The 23,360-nt window shown below is 44.5% G+C and overlaps 1 protein-coding gene across 7 annotated transcripts in view; it reads left to right on the top strand.

Annotated features, from left to right (window-relative positions):
- The window catches only part of SLC19A1 (solute carrier family 19 member 1), a 405,409-nt gene that overhangs the window by 358,787 nt on the left and 23,262 nt on the right, over window positions 1-23,360 (top strand). For all 7 annotated transcript variants that reach the window (XM_069616071.1, XM_069616069.1, XM_069616066.1 and 4 more), the window contains exon 3: window positions 6,677-7,448. In XM_069616071.1, coding sequence (XP_069472172.1) covers window positions 6,677-7,448 — 772 coding nt within the window. The remainder of the gene's footprint in view (window positions 1-6,676; window positions 7,449-23,360) is intronic.

Consider the following 23,360-nt stretch of genomic DNA (forward strand, 5'->3'; position numbering starts at 1 on the left):
CTAGAATGTTTAAATTATCATGCTGAGTTCCATGCCAACTAATGTGCCAAATCTTATTAATAAGAGTGAGATCTGATACCAATTACACAACTGAGATTGGCTTGCAATGATCATTCATAGGCCCTGCGCATCTTTGATAGTCTGGTAAAATATGCTTCAAATTGTAATAAGAGGTGAGTTGCATACACATATAATGCTATTATCAAATATCTCGTAAAGGCTGAAATATGACCGGGGTAGATGATGATCTAATGCAAAGGTTACCTTTTCAATGTAAAACAATCCGTTGTCAACCAATTATGTTTTCAAATCTCCCTGAATAATACACCTGTATTTAGAAATGATTTCCGTTTGAGCGGGTGCAGCATAGTCCTGTGAGAAACCCTGATTTAGAGTGCTACCATTTTATATATATTAGCAACCAAATGTCATGCGTTATATGGGTGAATTAGCCTTCCATGCAGTGTTCATATAAGGTAAGTCAAAGTGACAGTCAAATTAATATATGTGATCACCTTTCTGCATTAGAATGTTGATTTGTTGATCTGCAGACAGCGGAATGGACCTACTATAGGGTCTATTCCTAAGAGAAAGAACAATGCAAGAAATATTGCTTATGGTTTGTGAAACACTGCGATTAGCATTTGTGAATATATACCATGAAAGTTGTACCTTCGATATATTAACAAGGGTCCCACATAAGCCTCAAGCGTTTGTTTTCAAATGGTTAAAAGAATATCAGGCAGGATATGTTACCGTGTATGTGTTAGGGTTCCGCTAATGATTAATGGCCATTGGAGATCATGACTCCCCATTTTTAGGAGTGACCAAACTTGGGCAATAGTCTTGATGGGCATGGCTTGTAACACGGTTTCCCCATTATGCTGATACTTCTTGGCTTTGACCACTCACTCAGTTATTGAGTTTTAAGTTCAATTATTTTTTATCAAGACCCTTCTGGACGAGGGATTCTAGGTAACCAATGCTCTTAAATCTTTCCTGCATTGATTTTTCTTATTTGTTACTTCCACATCAATCACATGTTTATACTTAAATAAGGGCAGTGTATTCAAGTTGGTACTTTGCACAAATAAACTGAGGATGGCCACATAATTAACACCATCTCGAACATTACTCCTCTGCCCCTCAACCTGCATGCAGGCATTCAAACTAGCCAACCTTGATTCCAACCACTCGATTCTATTTCTCCACCATGTTATCTCCGCTGTTTGATGGTAACGGAAATCCCAGGTCAGCAATAGAAGATTATGATCATTGTTGACCTGTCTTGACACTTGAAACTCTTTCAAAGACAGAAAGATATTTTTAGATGCAAAGAAGTAATCATAACAGCGACCTGAGCAGCTCGCCTTTACTGTTTTCAATGGCACTAATGGGTGTGGTGCCATTTACCAGGTACTCTGCCCTATAATTTCTTCCTCTAATCTAAAACCTGCATGATGAAAATGCTCTCTTGCACCCCAAAAGATATATTGCACCACTTGAGAGGGAACCACCAATCTTAACTCTATCCAGGTTTTAGTCATTAAGAAATTCGACCTGTGCTATATCATCAGATTGGACCGCCCTTAATCCTGGAATGGTCGCTAATAATCCTAATATGTTGGTCCTTCTTAAAGTTATTTCATCTTTGTCTTCGATCCCTATATAGGTATAAACAGTGATTTTCCTTGACTTTGCTTAATTAATCCGTGGGCCTGAGTTGTCCCTTGAAATTTATTTGAAGATACCAAGTCTTCCCCCCCCCCTTCTATTATTATGTTCATAGGAGATCTCAGGCCCTTTATCTATAGAGTCGCTTCTGTTTCTGGATCTCTTCTTTTTCAGAACTGGTTTCCCTAGACCCAATGAGCAATATCTTTCATCTTGCACATCTGCCATGTAATCTTGTATTATGCGATGCCTTCTTTGCTCTAACGTCTTGAATTTCTCCATCCTTACTGATTTCCCCAAATCCTTCTTCATTTCCCCTATTTGATGATTTTGATCCTGCAACTCTAAGATAGATTCATACCGGAAATTAATGGTAGGGTCTTCAATAATTAAATCATCAGTTATTGAATGTGTTGTAAGATTTAATAAATCTTCCTCATGCATTGAGATCTCTCCTAAATCAAGTTGTTTCTGGTTCCCCATTGCATTGTATCATATCTTCTGAAATCTTTACCGACTTCCGTTTATCTTTTTTTGTCTGACTTGTTTAGAGATTTTACTTTTATTTTTTAACTGCTCTTCCTTCTTCGTTGGAGTAGATCATTTTCTTAAGAATTTCCTTGAACAAAACATAGTTGATTTACTTAATGAATTTTGGTTCTTTGATTTCTTTTTTCTTGAACTATGGGCTTATTTAAGGTCCCTTTCCAGTTTGTAAATATTTTAAATGGTGGTTCTTGCTTGTCTGACCATAGGCCCTTGAGACCGATCTTGACGCCCTAAACCATCTTCTGCCTCAATGGTAATGACTTCCTCTATTGTCAGAGGAGAGTCTCTACCAATGACTGGCTCTCTCCCGCCGGTGATATAGGATGTGGCATTTATAATGCGCCTGTACACAAGTGTTTCTAGGTGCAATGAGTCAAGGAGGGGGAAACAAGGGAGGACAAAAAACGATTTTACTAGGCCTTGTTTCATTTAGCAAGTATGGGGAAGACAAGGGGAGAGGTTCCAGGCGGGAGGGGACGGGGGAAATGCAGCCAGTGAGTGGCTCATAAGTGCAGACAGAAGGGACTGTAGGGTTGCAGATACAGACCCTTAGGTGCTTGGGAGCCTGGAGGCAGTGCGAGGGCAACTGGACATGCAAGAGCCTAGGCCCCGAGTTCAGAGGGTGACCAGTGCGCGGAGCTGTCAGTGCTTCAGTAGGGAGAAAGCGTAAGCAAAAAGGAAGATCTTAGGTTGCTTCCGGAACCGGAGGTGGTTCTGCTCAAGTTTGAGGGAGGCTGTTCCAGAGGGAGGCCCCAGCCTAGGAGATAGATCTGCCCCAAACTCTCTGCTTGGAGAAGCATCTGACCCTCTGAGGGTTGGAGGTGGATGAGCGAGGAGCTCGAGAAGGAGGATGTTTTGGAAGAGAAAGCTGGAGGTCGAGCAGTCCCAGGCCCCAGAAAGCCTTGTGGACAATGCAGAGGGTCTTGGAAGTTGATGCTTGCAGCCACTGGGAGCCAGTGAAGAGATTTCAGAGCTGGAGAGATATGATCCCTGGGCTTGAGACCACGGACAAGTCTTGCGGTACTGTTCTGGATAAGTTCTAAAGGTCAAAGAGTAGAGACAGGTAGATTTAGAAAGAGCTGTTGTAATAGTCTGCCTAGAGAGGACTGCTCTGAATCTCTATGGGTATGGATTTGTTTGACATTGACCTATTAATCCTCTCTCCCCTCTTGGGTTGAATATCTTAATGGCATTGATTTGATATGCTCTTCCATCTTATTTTTCCATTAAGTATATAGTAAATTTAATATCTCTGATTGGTCTTCTGTTTTTTTATCTTTTTTATCTACGGTTTCAAAAAGTGTATTCAATACCAATATCCCATTATTCATTGCTGTTAAAGTTACTTCTAACAAAGGGTAACAACTGGATTCAGATCAAATGACCGATGTGGGGTAGGGCTAATAAATGATATGGAAGAGTTGGAAGAAGAATTCAAGTTGGAATTTAGGGATTCTGGGTATAATATTGGGGAACCTGATATATTTAGTGGATGTGAATTCTTACATCCAGTAGTTGGGTTTCTTGCACGAGGATGCAATCCCCTGTTACCAGGGATAGGACCCTCATTGGTTGGAAGCTAACATCTTTCGCAATTGGGATGTTCTCAGTTAATTGGTCCTTATGGATAGATTGTGTTGTCAAGACAGCATCTTGTGAATGTAGGGTAGCGCTATCATGATTTCCCTTGAAATGAACCTGGGCTTCCGTAATTGAGGTAGCTTGCAGTTCTTTCATTTGTGACCACCTCCTTTTGTAGTGTTTCATCATTTAAAGAGTTTTGGAACCCCATGTTATCTAGTAAAACTAGCCTGCACTTATTACTTTCCAGTGTCTGGCCCCCTTGTTCCGCTTTCCTGGCTTCATCAACCAGTGCCGAGTCAGGTATTTCATCAAGGGTTATCAGGAATTCATTTGCAATATCTACCCTTTGTGTTTGATGTGTCGGGCTTTCTGTATTGTGCAGAATGTGAGGACACAGCCTCTGCCTTAGACACGTATGCTTAGACACTGTCCTTCCACTTCACACATTGTTTCTGTAAGAGAACTTTTCATGTTTACGCCTCCCTCTCCATTGAAAAAGCATGTGTTTCCTGCTGAATAAAATCCTATGTCTATAAGAGGTTTGGGGGTTGTTGTGCCGAGTTTCGATGCCTTGTGGTGTCCTGTTCACGGAAAGAAAATAGTACACCTACATGGCCACCATGGAATAGGAAGGCGGGCTCCGTATGGAGCCCCTCTTCCATTTCCATTATGGCCACAAGGAACGGGGGCAGCCGCCGCAGCAGTCGGGTAAGTGGGATTGGGGAGGGAGAGAAAAAAAACAGGGTCGATGGGGGAAGATGGCGGGCGGGGTGAACCGACCATCAGGCGGCTTGGAACGCAGGCTTACATTAGCAGTGTCAGACTGCGTTCCGTGCCTCCTGATTTGTTGACGCCCCCACCCAGGGCTCTAATCATAAATATATACGCTTTATTAAAGAATTATACATGAAGTAACAATTTAGAGGGTTCGAAATTGAGATTCGATGAGCAGGAGCTAAAACCAGCTCCTGGGTGTCAGGGATGACCCAGTAGGCAAGAGCTACCGCTGGGGAATCAGGAGCAAGAACATTATGTACGCAAATTGATCTTGCGCTTCAGATGCACACTTTAACATGTTGCCCATTATGTTTGATCCATTCTATTTACATCTGTCCTAGATGTTTCCTAATTCTTCTTTATTTACAATCCAAACACTCAAAGTTAATGTCACATATTCATTTCCGGTAAGCCACCAGTTGTCCTGGGGATCCAAAAGTAGCCCCTGTTAACTATTGTTTTTAAGCTAACCAGGCTGACCTATGGTAGAAGCAGGAGCTAAATCGCTCACAGCCATTTCTAACCCTGAATAGGGTCAAACAATTACTTTAGACAGACATAAAAGAAACTTATGATCTACAAAAGCAGCAAAGCCCTTAGGTCAGAAACTTCCATTCCTAAAGCCTGTGTCAAGACTAACTCCTGGTGGCAAGTCCTATACTTTGTAGTTTCTAAAAGAGGGGAGGACTGTCTTCAGCCAGGTAAATATGTTCATATATCCTGAAATGACCAGGCCAGTACTTGTACTTAACAGATGGTGCCCAACAACCTCTAACTCTTTGTCGAACTGTTAAACCTAATGGGTTGATCCCATTCAAAAAGTGTGATATGCAGAGGGAGCGAAACAGAGTAACCCACTAGATACCAGGTCCAGAGGGCAGCACAACAATCGTATACATTTAGATACATAGTACTGATGTAACGTTTGTGCCAATTCGCCCCTCGAACCAAATATAAGCACAATACAAACAATAGTTTCAATTAGTCTTTTTACATGTAAACTAGGTGTTGGGGGTTGCCAGTTGGGGGCTACTGTCCACTTCAGTTTAGCGTATTGGCAAACGACAATCAACACAATTCTTGACTAGTGTCCCATTTTTCTATTGGTTTGATATTGTATTATCTCAAGGCTATCTAAAGTGGTGAGGGCTGCATACTGGCACTTTGGGAAACCGGGTAGTACATTTTCAAATGGAAAGCTACTGGCCACACAAGGCTCTCACCCTGTTTGAAGTAAGCTTTAGTGCCCGATCTCTTTTTATTAGGCTTGACTATCCATCTTACAAAGGTGAGCCATGCGTGAGATGCAAGGTGGCTTTTGGTTCCCTTTTGGGTATAGTGCTGTTAGAGAAGCTGATTTTATAAAACAAAATTGACAGCGTGTCAATGCGCATCTGCTTCCTTTTCCTATATGGGTAGTAGTAGTACTGGTATTGAGTTTGCTTGCGCTGGCTGTAACAATGGATTTTTATGTGAAGCTGATGGAGGATATGCAGAATTTGTAACCAGGAGGCTACCTGGATTCCATTCGTGTCTTCCTGCTCATTAAAATCTATTGATCGTGTCCAAATCACAAATTGTTATGCCCACTGTGTTTATTGCTGGCCATCAATGCAAACTCAGCTTTCTTACTTTACTAAATTGTGTGATAAGGCAAGTCACTATCTCACTGTGCCTCATGTGGTTAGACCCAAGTGCAACAGTCACCGGTTGTAGAAAGATGCTAGTTATTGCCTGTAAATTTGCACTTTTCCAGTAAAAACAACTTTCACTGCAAGGGCTGAACTTTGTTATATCGGTTTGTCTTCGCAAATACTCATTGTAGAAACACCCAGTTCACGTTTTTTTGTAATCAGAATTACATTTTGTTGCAGGTTTGACAAATTTTGAAATGTTTACATCACAGGATTATGAGAGAGTAGTTTATCACATTGGGAGCACCTCTATCATCCTCTACGCAATAGGAATGAAGAGAATGTATATTTATGCGCCAGACCCCACAAAATGCATTAGTGTTGAACTGTCTCATGTTTACTAAATCCCTGCAGTGTACCCCACTATCTCTAACAGTGCATAAATTGTTCATTTGCAGGTCACCAATGAGATAACGCCGGTGTTACCGTACTCCTACATGGCTGTGCTGGTGCCAATCTTCCTCCTGACAGACTACCTGCGCTACAAGCCAGTGCTTCTCCTGCAAAGCCTGAGCCACATCTCCATATGGCTACTGCTCATCTACGGCACGGACATCATCGCAATGCAGTTCATGGAGTTCTTCTATGGTATCACCATGGCAGCCCGTGTGGCCTACTCCTCCTACATATTCTCGCTGGTCAACCCCTCCCGTTACCAGCTCATGGCAAGCTACTCCCGCTCTTCCGTACTGATGGGTGTCTTCACCAGCTCAGTGCTGGGCCAACTGTGTGTCACCATAGGTGGAGTCCCTTTCATCACCCTTAACTACATCTCCCTGGGCTTCATGTGCTTAGGGCTGATTCTGACACTCTTCCTGGAGCGCCCCAAGCGCAGTCTCTTCTTCAACAGGGTGACCCACCCACCAGCCCCACTACTTAATGGCGCCTCACCCTCTGAGCTGGATAGCATGGACATAGCAGACAGGGTTGAGGCTAAGAAGCATCTCTGTGCAGACTGGAAGGACTCTGTCTTCATCCGTATGTTGAAGGAACTGCAGAGCATTGTCAAACAGCCCCAACTACGCATCTGGTCTCTCTGGTGGATATTTAATTCAGCTGGGTACTACCTGATGCTCTATTACATCCAGATCCTATGGAATGAAATATATCCTGCAGAAGAAAATCGGAAAGTCTACAATGGTGGGGTGGATGCAGCCTCCACGCTCTTAGGTATGCCATCTTGTGCCATTAATCACTCTTGTTCCTTCAAGCTGCAGTGAGAGATCCACATCTGATTGATTGATTGATTGTTTATTTGTATAGCACCTATACACAATGTGTTTCAAAGCGCTTCATGGAGGAAGGGAGCATGGGAAAATAGTTACATTCTTACTGGTCCTTGAAACCTTCCAAATGTGAGAAAGAAACTATCATATCATAACAGATAGTACAAGTGCATAGAACAATAAGGGAGAGGTGGGGAAGGAAAAAAGGAGACAATACTAGCAGTAGCATTACTATGCCTGACGACAATTGTTGCAGTGCAAGAGTCACAAGAGGAGGGGCATGGGGGGGAGATGTGGGGGAGGGGAGGGAGTCGAAGAGGAGAGGAACAAAACAAGTGACTATCATAGAGGGTCAGCGACTGAACCAAGATAGTACTAGGGAGGGAGAGGGAGGAGAGGACAGAAGGAAAGGGGGGGGCAGACAGGCTATTATCAGGTCAAGGGACAGTGATAAGAGTAAGTGCTATGGTGGAAGAAGTGAAAGAGGCAGAGGGAGGGGAAGGTGGATGCAGAAGGCAAGCAGCTACAATTACTATGCCTGACGGCAATTGAGGTAGTGGGAAGCAAATTTGAGTGGGCACCACAGGAGTATCGAATCCTTCTGGCGTTATCAAAAGTTTCTAGTGTGATAAGTCTTTGTTAGGAAGTTAGATCCTCTATGCAGGAGCTGGCTGAAAAAGGCCTGGAGACACCCAAACCCAAAAAATACAGCAAGAAACAAAGATTAGGTGAAAACCCAATCATACAGCCGCTCTCTGGAATCCCATACTGGGTTTTATATTAGTTGTAATTTCACTATGTATAGTTCCTTCGATCCAATTCTTGAAAAAATACAAAAGTCAAATATATAGTGATTTTTCAATGTTGAAAATTATTTTATAGAAAGAAGTGACTAGTGGCCACCAAAATTGTTCTTCGTGAGGAAGAGATTGCCATAAATCACTCTATCTGAAGACTTATTTTTGTGCCAATGCATTTCGGAATATAACAAATTCCTTCATCAGGGCAAGTCTAAAACATTAAACACATAACATTCACATGCAATTGTGCCAACCATCCCAAGATTAATATCCAATATAGAATAATTCCCACATTAGAAACAACGTAAGTATATAAATATCAGTATGAACAATCATCATCCAAATAGTTGAAAAAATATGAAGGTAAACACATACCCGACAATGTAATGAGCCGGATCAGAAGGCAGGTCAAAAGATATAAAATAAGAAACAAATCAGTACAAAGGCAAGTAAAGTTATCCTATAACAAAATGGAGGGAATCGGGTCCATTACCTGATGTAGGTGAGTAATGGCGAAATCTATGTTTCAGAGGTCAGGCTGCTCCACCGTGTACGGCGAGTAGGTGCTGTGAATGGTAAAGTGAATATATATAAAGGACCTATTCAAAGTGTAGCTAAACGCTAAATAGAAATAAACAGGCGTGAATTGTAACTCACCATATGTAAAGAACGAAGCGGAGAAGTTCTCTCAGCGTCTGCTCAAAGCAGACTGTCTTTGTTGCATCGGCGCGTTGCCGAGCAACCTGGTTTAATAAGACACGTGATTGAAGGCAGAATGTCCTCCTTGCATCGGTGCGCAGCCAAGCAACTCAGTTGTGTAAGACACGTGATCACGGCTCTATGAACACGAGCCGTGACCCGTGTCCGAGAACTGATCAATAAACTCAATATGATCAAAATATCTAATTACTGGACCTCCTGGGGCAGTAATGATAAAAGTCATCGCCTAAGAATCAAAAAAGAAATAAGTAATCTGTCATCCATGGACATAGAAAAAATACTAAGATTGAATTAACCCATTTGGATAAAAGTAATGGCTGTTATATGAGCACCTCAGATGAGGCTATACTAATTATGAACGTACCTAAGTAGGATGGATGGAGCCTAGGGAGCAACCCTAGGGCTGTACCTTATATTAATAGTATGTGCCTTAATGCCGCTAGTGGTGTCGTCTAGACAGACGGCACCTCGGGTCCTGGGGGAACTCCAGGATGCGCAGCATGCAGGACATCTTTTAAACATGGGAAACATCTCTTGTTCATATACATTCAAGTGACCCTCAACATTCAGGTCATATACGTACTGGTGTCAATCTAAACCAAATGATGCTAAATACAATGTAAGAAAACAATTAGAAAAAACAATTAGAGAAAACAGTGAAAGTTGATCTCCTCATTTAACCCATTGGGTGCCAGACTGCCAAGTTTGTCAATCCAATATGTGTCTCTGCGACTCAAAGGTTGGCATAAATCCTCATGAGGGCTGTTCTTGGTTAAAGCTTCCAAAATTACAAATTTTATTTGGGACACGTTATGTCCATTGGCCATCCAATGTCGTGCCACAGCTGAATTAATGTTTGCATTACGAATACAAGATCGGTGTTCACCCCACCTCAATTTAGCTGTTCGGGTTGACTGTCCCACATAAAATTTCCCACACGGGCATTTAATGCCGTAGATGATATTACTACTGTCACATGTAGCAAAAGTCTTAAGCATAATCTTCTGCCCCGTCCTTGGATGGTTAATGGAGTTTCCTTTAATAACAAAATTACAGTTGACACACTGTAAACAAGGATATGTCCCAGTTCGCTGTGTCATAGGTTCCCTGACTGTAGGTTTCGTCTGCACCAATTCATCCCTTAGGTTCCTACTGCGTTGGTATGCAAAGATTGGTCTTTCACTAAAAATATCTTGAACTCGAATATCATTCTTGAAAATCTCCCAATGCTTCATGATAGTTTTCTTGATTTTGTTACTTTGCGTAGAGAACTTGGATACAAATACTGGTGACTTCAATTCTCTCTTACTTTTGGGATTCTGTTCTGATAATAGAGTCTCTCGTGATATGGCATCAACTCTGTCAGATGCCAGATCGAGTTCACCCTGCTTATATCCCCGGGCCAGAAATTTTTCTTTCATTTCCATCTGTTGCATTCTGTAGTCTTCAGGATCACTCACTATTTTCTTGACCCTAAGTAATTGGCTGTACGGTAGATTCTTCAGTAGGCTCGGCTGATGGAAGCTGAGTCGGTGCAGGAGATTATTCCGATCAGTCTCTTTCCGAAACAGTGAAGTGCTGTAGATAGTGAGTTGTTTTCTGACTTGTACATCAAGGAATGTTATGATTTCATCTGAGATCTCTCTAGTGAACTGTACCCTTTGGTCGATGCTGTTTAGATACACAAAAAATGTTTCAAAAGACTCTCTGGTTCCTTTCCAAATTCCAAAGATGTCGTCTATGTATCTCGTCCAGATGCGGATGTCCTTGTTCCATTCCTGTTTATTCAATACATGGTCTGTTTCAAATTTATACATGAAACTGTTGGCATATGAGTGTGCCATGGTAGCTCCCATTGAAGTCCCTGCAGTTTGTAGAAAAAATTGGTTGCCATATTGAAAATAGGAGTTCTCAGCAATGATGCCCGTGTGGGAAATTTTATGTGGGACAGTCAACCCGAACAGCTAAATTGAGGTGGGGTGAACACCGATCTTGTATTCGTAATGCAAACATTAATTCAGCTGTGGCACGACATTGGATGGCCAATGGACATAACGTGTCCCAAATAAAATTTGTAATTTTGGAAGCTTTAACCAAGAACAGCCCTCATGAGGATTTATGCCAACCTTTGAGTCGCAGAGAGACATATTGGATTGACAAACTTGGCAGTCTGGCACCCAATGGGTTAAATGAGGAGATCAACTTTCACTGTTTTCTCTAATTGTTTTTTCTAATTGTTTTCTTACATTGCATTTAGCATCATTTGGTTTAGATTGACACCAGTACGTATATGACCTGAATGTTGAGGGTCACTTGAATGTATATGAACAAGAGATGTTTCCCATGTTTAAAAGATGTCCTGCATGCTGCGCATCCTGGAGTTCCCCCAGGACCCGAGGTGCCGTCTGTCTAGACGACACCACTAGCGGCATTAAGGCACATACTATTAATATAAGGTACAGCCCTAGGGTTGCTCCCTAGGCTCCATCCATCCATCCTACTTAGGTACGTTCATAATTAGTATAGCCTCATCTGAGGTGCTCATATAACAGCCATTACTTTTATCCAAATGGGTTCATTCAATCTTAGTATTTTTTCTATGTCCATGGATGACAGATTACTTATTTCTTTTTTGATTCTTAGGCGATGACTTTTATCATTACTGCCCCAGGAGGTCCAGTAATTAGATATTTTGATCATATTGAGTTTATTGATCAGTTCTCGGACACGGGTCACGGCTCGTGTTCATAGAGCCGTGATCACGTGTCTTACACAACTGAGTTGCTTGGCTGCGCACCGATGCAAGGAGGACATTCTGCCTTCAATCACGTGTCTTATTAAACCAGGTTGCTCGGCAACGCGCCGATGCAACAAAGACAGTCTGCTTTGAGCAGACGCTGAGAGAACTTCTCCGCTTCGTTCTTTACATATGGTGAGTTACAATTCACGCCTGTTTATTTCTATTTAGCGTTTAGCTACACTTTGAATAGGTCCTTTATATATATTCACTTTACCATTCACAGCACCTACTCGCCGTACACGGTGGAGCAGCCTGACCTCTGAAACATAGATTTCGCCATTACTCACCTACATCAGGTAATGGACCCGATTCCCTCCATTTTGTTATAGGATAACTTTACTTGCCTTTGTACTGATTTGTTTCTTATTTTATATCTTTTGACCTGCCTTCTGATCCGGCTCATTACATTGTCGGGTATGTGTTTACCTTCATATTTTTTCAACTATTTGGATGATGATTGTTCATACTGATATTTATATACTTACATTGTTTCTAATGTGGGAATTATTCTATATTGGATATTAATCTTGGGATGGTTGGCACAATTGCATGTGAATGTTATGTGTTTATCGTTTTAGACTTGCCCTGATGAAGGAATTTGTTATATTCCGAAATGCATTGGCACAAAAATAAGTCTTCAGATAGAGTGATTTATGGCAATCTCTTCCTCACGAAGAACAATTTTGGTGGCTACTAGTCACTTCTTTCTATAAAATAATTTTCAACATTGAAAAATCACTATATATTTGGCAATTGAGGTAGTGCCCAACTTACACAGGAGAAAAAAAAGAAAAAGGGTTGGAGAGGAGACGGGGAGGGAGGCTGATGCATAAAACAAGCAGCTACAATTACTATGACGGCAATTGGGGTAGTTCCAGAATTAGACAGAAGAGGGAAGGGAGGGGAAAGGGCAGGGAGGGGGAAAAGAGAAAAGGGGTTAAGGATGAAAAGCAAACCGGGATGGGGGTTAAGGCAGACAAACAGGGGGCATTGGGGTGGGATGGGGTTCACACAGACAAACAGGGGCATTTGGGTGGGAGGGGTTTAAGGCAGAACAAACAGGGGGCATTGGGGCTGGAGGGGGTTCAGGGAGACAAACGTGGGCAAATGGGGGGGCATTGGGGTGGGAAGGGAGGTTATGAAAAGTCAGTAACTGGCATTCCGTGGTGGACAGGGTTAGACGGGTCCTTTGTTGTGGCCTTAGGTGGATGGCCGGCTTCTGCCTCCCGGTTGCTCTCATTGGTGCAACGAATGGGAGGGGGAGCTGTGCCAAACCACAAGGCCACAGCTCAGATAAAAGGAGCAGGCACAGTGAGGCAGGGGTACAGCATAACGCACAAAAGGCACAAAAGTCACTGAAGCATGTATGCGCTCCTCAAACAGTCATTCGATGACATGCACAGTGTAAAATTAGGCATTTACATGCGGTTTGCAGAACAAATGTGCCGCGCCACGTGTGCACTGCACAAAGTCATTGGGCTTACCCCAGATGTTCAGGGGGTGATGAAGAAAGCCCACAGGAGGCAGATGGACGCCTCTGCATCGACGCAGATCCTCTGAAGTAGTGGCCATCTGATGATGTAGGTGCACATTTTTATTTTACTAGATTGTTGGGTTCTATGTCTTTTGACTGCACGTTGGAGGCTGCTCCAAAAAAAAAGAATCTTTTTGACTGCCTTGAGTGACCTCCAATGGGTGGAGTTCCATCCTCCGAAATCCCCATGCCATAGGCCTACGTCCAGCCCCTACCCTGCCCCGCTTATCCCCGCCCCATCCTTGCATCAGTGTCTGTGCAGCCTGCCCCAATCCCTTGTACACTGCTGTCACAATACCACCCCCTACCCTCTCGCAGCCCACTGACTCTGAACATTCACTTACCTGCTCCATCAATTTCTTTGTTCTGGCCCCGGTACGCGACATACCGTCCCTCCTCCTGTCACGTTCCAGTCTTCCCTGGGCAGCATTTCTTAGGTGGTCTATTTTTGTGGCAGCCCAGGAAATTTGGTCAAAAGACCATACCCTGATGATAAACGTCATTTAGGGGTCGCCAGAGGTCGCACATTTTTTTTCTGTAATGCTAGCTCCTGGGCTCTGGCCAGCTCCATGTGGCTCTTTACTTCTGGAGTGGCTGGCTTTCTTGTTCAGGCCCCTTAAAAAAAAAAGAAGAAAAATAAGAACAGCAGTGCCCCAAGTATAACACTTTTCAGCACTGTCCCTAAATAAGAAAGAATAGGAATACCAAATAATGTGTCCTTCTGGAATTCTATACTATAATTGTTAAACTTATTAAAGGTTTATTTCAGGCACACTTATAAGGGTGTGAGTCACTGATTTAGTCTGTTCTTAAATGCCTCAACTCAGCCTTTCATCCTTCTGAGGTCGATAAATGAGTACCAACACAGGTTGGGTGATATTGGGTGTATATTTTTTCTATATAAAGCGCTTAAGCGCAAGTGCTATATAATAACACATCATTATCATTTGGTCATGGATGTCTGCTTGCATTCACAGTAATTTGGGGTAATAGGGCCTATACACACTGATCTTAACGATACATATGGCGATCCATTCTTGTATAAAATGTACATCACATTATAGTGATATCGTAACCATATTTTTCGTAGTGTACAATGTTATGTGATGCCACTTCCTGTTTTGTCAACGGGTGAAAGGTCGTGTTCCATCGCTTCCCGCGATATCACTTTGGGGTGGAGTCAAATGACATCACTTTCTGTGATGTCATCAGGGGGGTCAAGGGTCATGTTATGTCACTTCCGCTACTCCTGGCATTTTGGTGAAATGACGTCCCTGGTCTTCAGAGCCCACTGCATATGTTTGTTGATATGTATTCCCTAATAAAACCACTTGAGTGGGCAGTGCCAACTGGGTTAATTGAGAGTTGGACCTCTGCACTGGCTCCACTTCTATGCTCTCATTAGTTATCCTCTGGAACAGGGTTGTCTCTCACACACACTCTCATACTCTGTGATGAATCCTGTGGAGTCATCACCAATTCCCCAGCAATGATCTCCTCCCATGTGGCCATGGGACCGCAGAGGGCTACCTGACCTTAGGGGTGGTAGTATGAGGGAGGATCACATGGGAGGAGACAGCTGTCTGGGAGAGGTGGTGACTCCATCGGATGAGACACGGTATTCTCCCCTTCCTACTGAAGATGATCTTATAATACCCAAGTTCTTGATGGCTTGTTGTCGTCCCACAAATCCTCCTTTTTTTAGAATGCGGAAACCCCTTCCTTTAAATCACTCTAGACAAAATCCCCTTTCATACCTCCAACATACACAACATACACTCCTGTTTCTGATGTTTTTCTAAGTAAGACTCCTGAACGTTATTTTGGTAATCCCATAAACTCTATGGACTTCAACTCCCATAAAGCCTCAAGTACTGAGATGAGGAAGAGGAGGAAGGAGTTGATGCAGATTGAAAGAAACCTCAAACAGAATGTGCAGACTAGTTCTTTGGTCAAATCACGAGTGTGTGGGACATTTAAAAATGTCATCTGCAGTCAAGATGAAGGCAGAACGGGAGAGGACCGTGTCGGAAGAAGTAGAGAGAACAGGCATATCTATGCGTCAGCTCGCAAACGCGAGAATCACATACCGGTGTGGCGCAAAGGAAGGAGAGACACAGTGGGCACCTTTGGAGGACCATGAGTACCAGGAGCAGCAGAGGAGCTCCCGGAAATACGGCTGTGTCGAGAAGCGGCATTCTCCAGTTCAGACCACGGTGAGAAGCCGGCAGAGGTGAGCGTGAAGCTGAAAGGGAGTGCTGGAGGCAGGTCCGGGGTGTGCAAGAGGGCATCACAGAGAGGAAGCTGCAACGCAGAGACATGCCACGGGTCGGGAATGCTGTAAAGTACCAGTTTGTCTGCCCAGAGCCATTGGGGACCCCGGGGCATATAAACACGTCAATGAATTAAAAACATTTAAATTCTGACCAGATAAAGTGCAACAACAAAACTTGAACATGTCCCTATGTGTGAGATGTCAATGTGGGGAAAGTTGGAACAAGTATTAACTTAAGCAAGAAAATAGTGACACAGTGAAGTGATACAACCGTGGCATACTTAAAGGACAGTGAAACTGAGAAGAACTCCTGGTTAAAGAAGTACACCAGGCAGTTGACATTTGGGGGAAGGGAGAGAGATACCTGGCAGGAGAGTACACCAGGGGATCAGAAGAACCCATAAGAGGATACCTGACAGCAGAGTATATCAGGAGATCCACAAAAGCTGTAAAAAGGAAGCCCTGGCAGCCAAATAGACCAGGCACTTTAAAATTGTGGGAAGATACCTGGCAGGGGAGTTATAAATGTACCCATGTTGCAAAATACTTAGTAGATAAGCTAATCAGGGAATCTAGGAAGCACAGGCCCTGAAAGTTGTGAAGTCGAATACATTTATGTGGCAAGATACCTGGCAGGAGAGTACACCAGAGGATTCCTCATGAAGAAGCACATCAGGTAATCCGCCAAAGTACAAGAGAATTTAAAACCTTGTTTGGAATTTCTTCTCTGACTAAGAATTCTTGTAACTCCAGAATAAAGAAACTAAGGAGGAGCTGAATGTTATGGAATGTATTGTTTGCACAAGAATTATCTGAACGTAATTTAAAGAACCAAAGAGATTGTTTGAAAGAGACACCTTTGCCATTCTACCTAAAAATCCAGGGGAATCGAACCCAACCTCTGTATCCAAGGGTTTCTCCTTGGAAAATACTTTTCTGTTGGATTTACTTATTTACTTTTGATTAAGAACACATTTTGCCAACTATAAGTCGGAGACATTTCCTTGCACCCTTAGATGTTAATTTCTAGTGTGAGGGCCAGATTAGAATGTTTTGGACACAAAGACACAAACTGATCTTTAGCTTTTAGTTTCCTAGTGAGGGAAACTCTACTTAGGATAGGGATAGAAAGGTGTTTATCCAACCCATTTCTGTTTAATAAAAATGTCTGATAATGAGAAAATTACAATTGTGTGCCCACCTCTCATTTCTAAACCCTCACAACTCTCACAAACCTACTCTGTCACACTCTCCCTCTCTCTCTCTGCCACATGCACACTCTTGCACACACTCAAGTTTTCAGTGCCACAGTATTTTGGTTAATCCTGCACTCAGGATTCCACATTGTGGCTGGGCCAGTATGGAGTCCAGATTCTAAAGCTAGACTGTCTCCCTAGGCATAGCTGCGAAGTTACAACATGAGCCCTAGGTCATGCTGGACACCATGAGCCAATTCCAGCTTGTAACCTTGAATGCTGGGACTTGTAGGCCCATACTTAAAATGGGAAAAACAAAACTAAAACTCTCAGCATGCAGTGGGAAAAATCTGGACTGACTCAAGGTGTCTGGCATGACCTGCACCACTTGGCAGCTATGCATATGCCTTGTTGTGAGGAATTACATTACGGCCCGGTTGCATGTTAAATGGCGAGCCAATGATACTACCATCAATTTTATTTTGGCCTATCGCCCTCCATCCACAATGCCTGAATTCCATGCAAGTTCAGTGACATGTTGATGCCCCTGCTCAAACCACTATCTACATTTATCGTACTGGGTGATTTCAATCTGGGCCTGGGGGATAGCTCCGACTCCTCCTCAGCGGCCATTGAGCCACTTTGGCAGACTTGGGTTTCTCTCAGCAGGTCTGTGAGACTACACATGTAAAAGGCAGGACGCTGACTGGATCGCATTCCATCAAGTTGTTGTAAAAAACCTGGAAGTAATTGCATGCCCATGGTCCGACCACTCCTTAATTAATTTCAGAGTTATGTGCACTGCACAGCAGAAACACAAAGCCAAAGCAGAGAGGATCCTTATCCAGTCGAGAAACACGTGCAGGTTGACGAGGAAGTATTGGCACCCGTCTTTAAAAACACACTGGACAGTATGGCTCAGTTTCAGTCAGCAGTGAAACTGGCTGAGTTATATCAGACCGTGATGCTCCATCCAGCTGACACTGTGGCTCCAGACAATACTAGGTTAGTCCATAACCCTAAAATCCTTAAGTGTAAAGTCTTGGAAAAAAGACAACACAGACGGGAACCGAAACAGCTACAGTCTTACAGTAAGGATACTTGCTAAGAAAACGAAAGCGCTCTTCCAAGTGCTTGAAGAACTAGAAGGTCCATGCACGCTAGCACCAGTTGTCAATAAACAAAAGTTGGTGCACATCTATTCAGGAGGCTATGGCTAACAAAATTGAAAATATCCAGAAGGATTTTGCTAATAAAGGCGTAGCATGCACAACACCACAATTAGGTCCAGAGGCGACTGGGACAACTGCAACATTCCGGCCTTTGAGTTCAATCAGGTTACATTAATGGAAGCATTGGTACTACTCCAACAACTTAAACCTACTCATTGCAAGGGAGATGCTAGCCCCGCCACAACCGTCAAGGCATGTGCAAAACGGCTTATTCCTCTGATCACCAAATTTATAAATGCCTCCTTCAGGGAAAGCATTGTGCCACAGTGCATTAAACAGGTGTGGCGCTCAACTCTCAATTATTGCTAAAGATCTTGGACAAGACAGCCTACATTCAAGTGCAGGTTTTTTTATCTAAATACAGTGGGCCTCGAGTCTGGCGGTAACCCGCAGATACTACCGGCGGGTTCCCGCCGTACTCGTAACACTGTTTCCGCCGCCTGTGCTCCCGGTGCGGAAAGTATAAGTCGCAGAATCTGCTTGCTGCTTATGCCCACACGATCCACCGTGCCCGAACTGAGCTTGATCCGCTCGCACCATTTCTCAAAGCCCAAGTTCGATGCTGTTGAACTACCTATGAACCGAAATAAGGTGCTATTGATCCATAACTGCCCACTTGGTCAGGGCTTTACGTGGGCCAGCGCTAGCCATGGCTCAGCCACAGCAGTCTCCAAATATTGCCCTTGATCCAGGGCTCTGCAAACTCACTTTCCCCACCAGATTTCTTCCTTGAGTAAATACAAAGCTGAGTGATAATACTGCTCTTCGTCAGTAGGTTTGATTACTGCAACACATATCAAAGTATTGTCATTACAATAATGTTAATTAGTAAATACGAATCACTGTTTTCTTTCAAAGGATCTATTTAATTGCATTGTGCATTGGCCTATTTTGAATTGCTGTTCTATTTTATATACGAATATATTTATTTTGGTCAATATTTTTAAGACCATTTATTATATTTAATATATATCTCAAGTAGAATGTACTCCCTTTCATCGCACATATGAAAACTTGTTTGGGTCTGTTAGGTCACTTTAATTATGTATGACCCACCTCCTTTTTTTTTTTTTTTTTTTTTAAATACATTTTTATTGATTTCTTTCAAGGTAACAGCATAAGTATCCCAAACGCAACCTTTAGGCAAACACCCACAACAAATCAAACTGTAAGCCATTATTCCCTGCATTTTTTCCCCCGCCTCCTCCCACCCACCTCACCCAATGTCTCAGGAGATTCAGTCTGCTTATTCATGCTATGCGGTTTAGGGCAGCTTCGACCAGGATTTTATCCGCCAGTGGTTAACCGGCTTTCCTAGTACTGGATCCATTTGTTCAATGTCGGGGCCTGTTTTCGGGCCGGGCCAAGGGCACCTGAGGGTCTCAGGGCGTGTCTTCTGTTTTGCCAAACACCTCTTGAAATTGCAGCCAGTCTATCTCTATCTGGGCGCTTGAACCGTGTAAGGCCGCCGTGAGTCTTTCCATAAAGTATATGTCTTTTGCTATTATCACCCATTCTCTCCTCGTGGGGAGGGCGGGCCTCTTCCATGTTCTAGCGTGGGCCGGTCTGGCTGCCAACAGTAGGGAGTGTGAGAGGTCCGGTAATTTTTCCCAGTGTTCATCCTTTTGCTGCAGACCAAACAGTATCAAAATTGGGTCCTGTGGGGAATTCGCCCTCTCCCGCCTCTTTAAACCAGCTGAGCACTTCTGACCAATAAGTTTGGACCTTCCCACATGACCACCACATGTGCCAATAGTTGGCTCTTTCCCCTCATCCATGCCAGCACAGCGGGACTACATCCGGAAACATCCTTGAAAGTGTGATCGGGTCATACTGCCATCTGTGCAGAAGTTTAATGGCATGCGTCTTGTATTGGCAGGAGATCGATGTTTTAAATGACCTACTACAGAGTCGCCCCCAGAGACCATCCCCGATTCTACAGCCCAAATCCCTTTCCCATTTTCTTCTAAGGCTTTTGGTGGTTCCCTCCCAGGGGGTTAAAAGGGCCGAATAGGAGTGAGATGAGCCCTTTCATTACTACATGTGTATCTAAGATTTTCTCGACTGGAGTGAGTTTTCTTTGTAAATAGGGCTTTAGTTTTGGTTTCATTAGAATTCCCTTAAGTCTTAGGTATAGGAGCGGGGAGAGCCTGCCTATTCCCAGTGCCTCTTCGAGCTCCTGGATACTTATAAAGGACTCCTCTCTAACCAGCTGACAAACTCTGCAAAGGCCCGTGTCAAACCAGGACTGATGGTGTTCGTGGCCTGGGATTTCTTCTAAAACTGGTGTGGACCAGATGTGGCTCAGGGGGGAGGGCCAAGTGGTCACCTTCTCTCCGTGTCCCTTTCCCTTCCAGCACCTTCCACATTGTTACTAGTATCGGGTGTTCCCTGATTCGTCTTGGGAGCTTTGACATTGGGACCCATAACCACTCGCCCACCATGACAGGGCTCAGGAGGGAGTTTTCAAGAAAAACCCATTGCTTGTTGGGATCCTCTCTGAGGTGGGGGTCCAGGGCCCTGAGTTGGACTGCTCTGTGGTAAGTTTGCAAATCTGGGAGGGCGACCCCCCCCCCCTCTATCCTTGGGGAGGGTGAGGGTTTCGTATCCTATTCTGGGTCTCTGGCCCTGCCATACGAATTTCGTTATGCGCTTTTTGGCTTCTTTAAGGAGTGCTTCTGGGGCCTCAAAGGGGAGCATCTGGAAAACATACAGGACCCTGGGGAGGAGATTCATCTTTATGGCGTTTATTCTTCCCATCCACGAGATTTGCCCCCTTCCCCATGTCTTTGAATAATTTGTCAAAAAGCAGGGGGTAATTTGCCTGGCTTAAGTCCTCATGGGGCCGAACGATGTTGATCCCCAGGTATTTTATCTCTTCGGTGCAAATTTGAAGACCCAGAGGAGTCAACTCTGTCAGGTCCCTATCTGTATCTGGGGCAAAGGGGAAAATCATTGACTTGCCTATATTTACCCTGAAACCTGAGAAGTGACCAAAGCGTTCGATAACCCGCAGGGCGGCTGGGACAGATCTAGTAGGTTCCCTCAGGTGGAGCAGTATGTCGTCTGCATAAAGGCCGAGTTTAAAGGTCCGACCTCCGACGTCAATACCGCGGACCGTCGGGGAGCGTCTGAGATATTCTGCAAGTATTTCCATGGTCAAAGCGGACAGGAGTGGGGAGAGGGGGCAACGCTGCCTCGTCCCCCTTTGGAGGCTAAATATATGTGACAGGCGCCCATTAACGTAACTCTAGCTGAAGGGTCTGTGTATAGGGCCCTAATGGCTCGTCTGATTCCCTCGCCGAAACCCAATTTGACAAGGACTCCGTGTAGGAACCCCCAGTCCACCCTGTCGAATGCTTTTTCGGCGTCGATGGCCACCAAGACAGGATTGTCCCCCTTCGGAGCTGCTTCCCTCATGAGATGCAGGGTTTTACGGAGGGTGTCCGTCCCCTGTCTCCCCTGTATGAAGCCCACCTGGTCGGAGTGGATGAGTACCGGCATATGGCTGTCCAGTCTCGTGGCTATAATCCTGGTGAACAGTTTTGCGTCCACATTCAGGAGGGAGATTGGTCTGTATGACCGGCAGTCTGCTGGATCTTTGCCCTCCTTCGGGATCACCGTTATCAGTGCTTTGCCAAAAGACACGGGTGCCCTCCCTGTCATCATAATGTTGGTGAATAGGCCCGCCAGGAACCCCGCCAGCAGGCCCCCAAAGGCCTTATAAAAGCCTGCAGTGAACCCGTCTTCCCCACGGGCTTACCCAGCTTGAGTCCCGATATTGTCTTGAGTATCTCCTCTCCCGTTATTGGGGCGTCTAAGGCTAATGCCTCTGAGGGTTCGATCACAGGCAATGTGATGTATCTTGGTGTGGTATGACACAGGCAGGAATACTCAGGAACCACACTAGAGCCAGTATTGTAGAAAAGGTAAGTCTTCTTTAATGTTACAGGTTACAGTGGGAAAGTAAGATAGGAGATGAGGTGATGTGCTTCTGCTTCCCTTGGCTCTCTCCCTGCCAGTCCCCAACCGTCCTCTGTGGAATCCTTAAACTCGCACCATTCCAGGCCTCGCACCAACACTCCGAGCTCCACTACTCAATCACATAGTCACACAGCACAACATAGCATATATGATGCTAGGATACTACACAATGTTACTCCTCCGAGGTATGCTCCAAGCGCTTCCGCCTCCACCTCTCCTTCCCTCCCATAAAGAGTCTTGTAGAATCCAGCGAATTCCTCCACTATACCCTCGGGATCAGTTCTTACTCCCTCTTCCCCGCTTGAAATCCTTGCCACCCATCTATCCATCCGTTGGCCCCAGAGTTTAGCCGCCAGCATAGCATCAGCCTTATCTCCTTTCTCAAAATACCTTTGACGCAGGTGTTGGAGGCCCGCTATGATTTTGCCCATCTCCAGTTCTCTCAGCTCTTGCCTCTTCTCTCTTGCATCACCCAGATCCCTTTCCCTCTCTTCGTCACCCTTCCCTTCAGATCCCTCTAGTGCTATTATCTCTGCCTGTAGCCTATGGGCCAGGAGAGTCCTGGTCCTTTTTTTGGAAGCCCCCTCTCCAATCAATATACCTCTCCAGGTTGCCTTTGCCGCCTCCCATACTGTGTCTGTTAACCTCGCCCGTGTTATTCAGCTCGAAGTATTCGTTAATCGCCTTTCCCATCTCCTCCTTAAAGACTGCATCCCTAAGAAAGAAGTTGTTGCATTTCCATAGGGATTCCCTGGGCTTCAGACCTGATTTGGTGAGGTCTGCCCAGACCATATTATGGTCCGACCAGCTAACTGGGCGGATGTCACAAGACTCCACTCTGCTCATGTGTGTCTTATGAAGAGGTAGTCTATTCTCGTTCTGGTACCATGAACCGCTGAATAGAAGGTATATCCCTTTCCGTCCGGATGTAGCGCCCTCCATGTGTCTACTAGCCCATAGCCCCACATCAGGTCCTGATATTTCCCCTAGCGGGATGGCCTCTCCACTGTGGTCCAGCTCCCGATTTGCCCACATGTTAAAGTCACCACCCAGTAATAGGAGCTCCTCAGCTTTGCCCGTTATCTCTCCCATTGCCTCTTTGAGAAATTCTGCCTGGCCCACATTGGGACAGTAAATGACTACTAGGGAGACTCTGGAGTTGTGCAGGTTACCCGATATGACCATGGCTCTACCGTCCTCCCTTCCCCTCCCTCCCCCACCTGGATACTTCTGTGAGCCTCTGGTTTCTCTGTAGGATGATCCCGACTCTGCCCTGCTTTGTGAGGGCGGATGCCAAGAAGGACTGGCCCACCTG

This window comes from Ambystoma mexicanum, chromosome 9 (genome assembly GCF_040938575.1).
Source record: "Ambystoma mexicanum isolate Mex_15411 chromosome 9, UKY_AmexF1_1, whole genome shotgun sequence".
NCBI classification, from domain to species: domain Eukaryota; kingdom Metazoa; phylum Chordata; class Amphibia; order Caudata; family Ambystomatidae; genus Ambystoma; species Ambystoma mexicanum.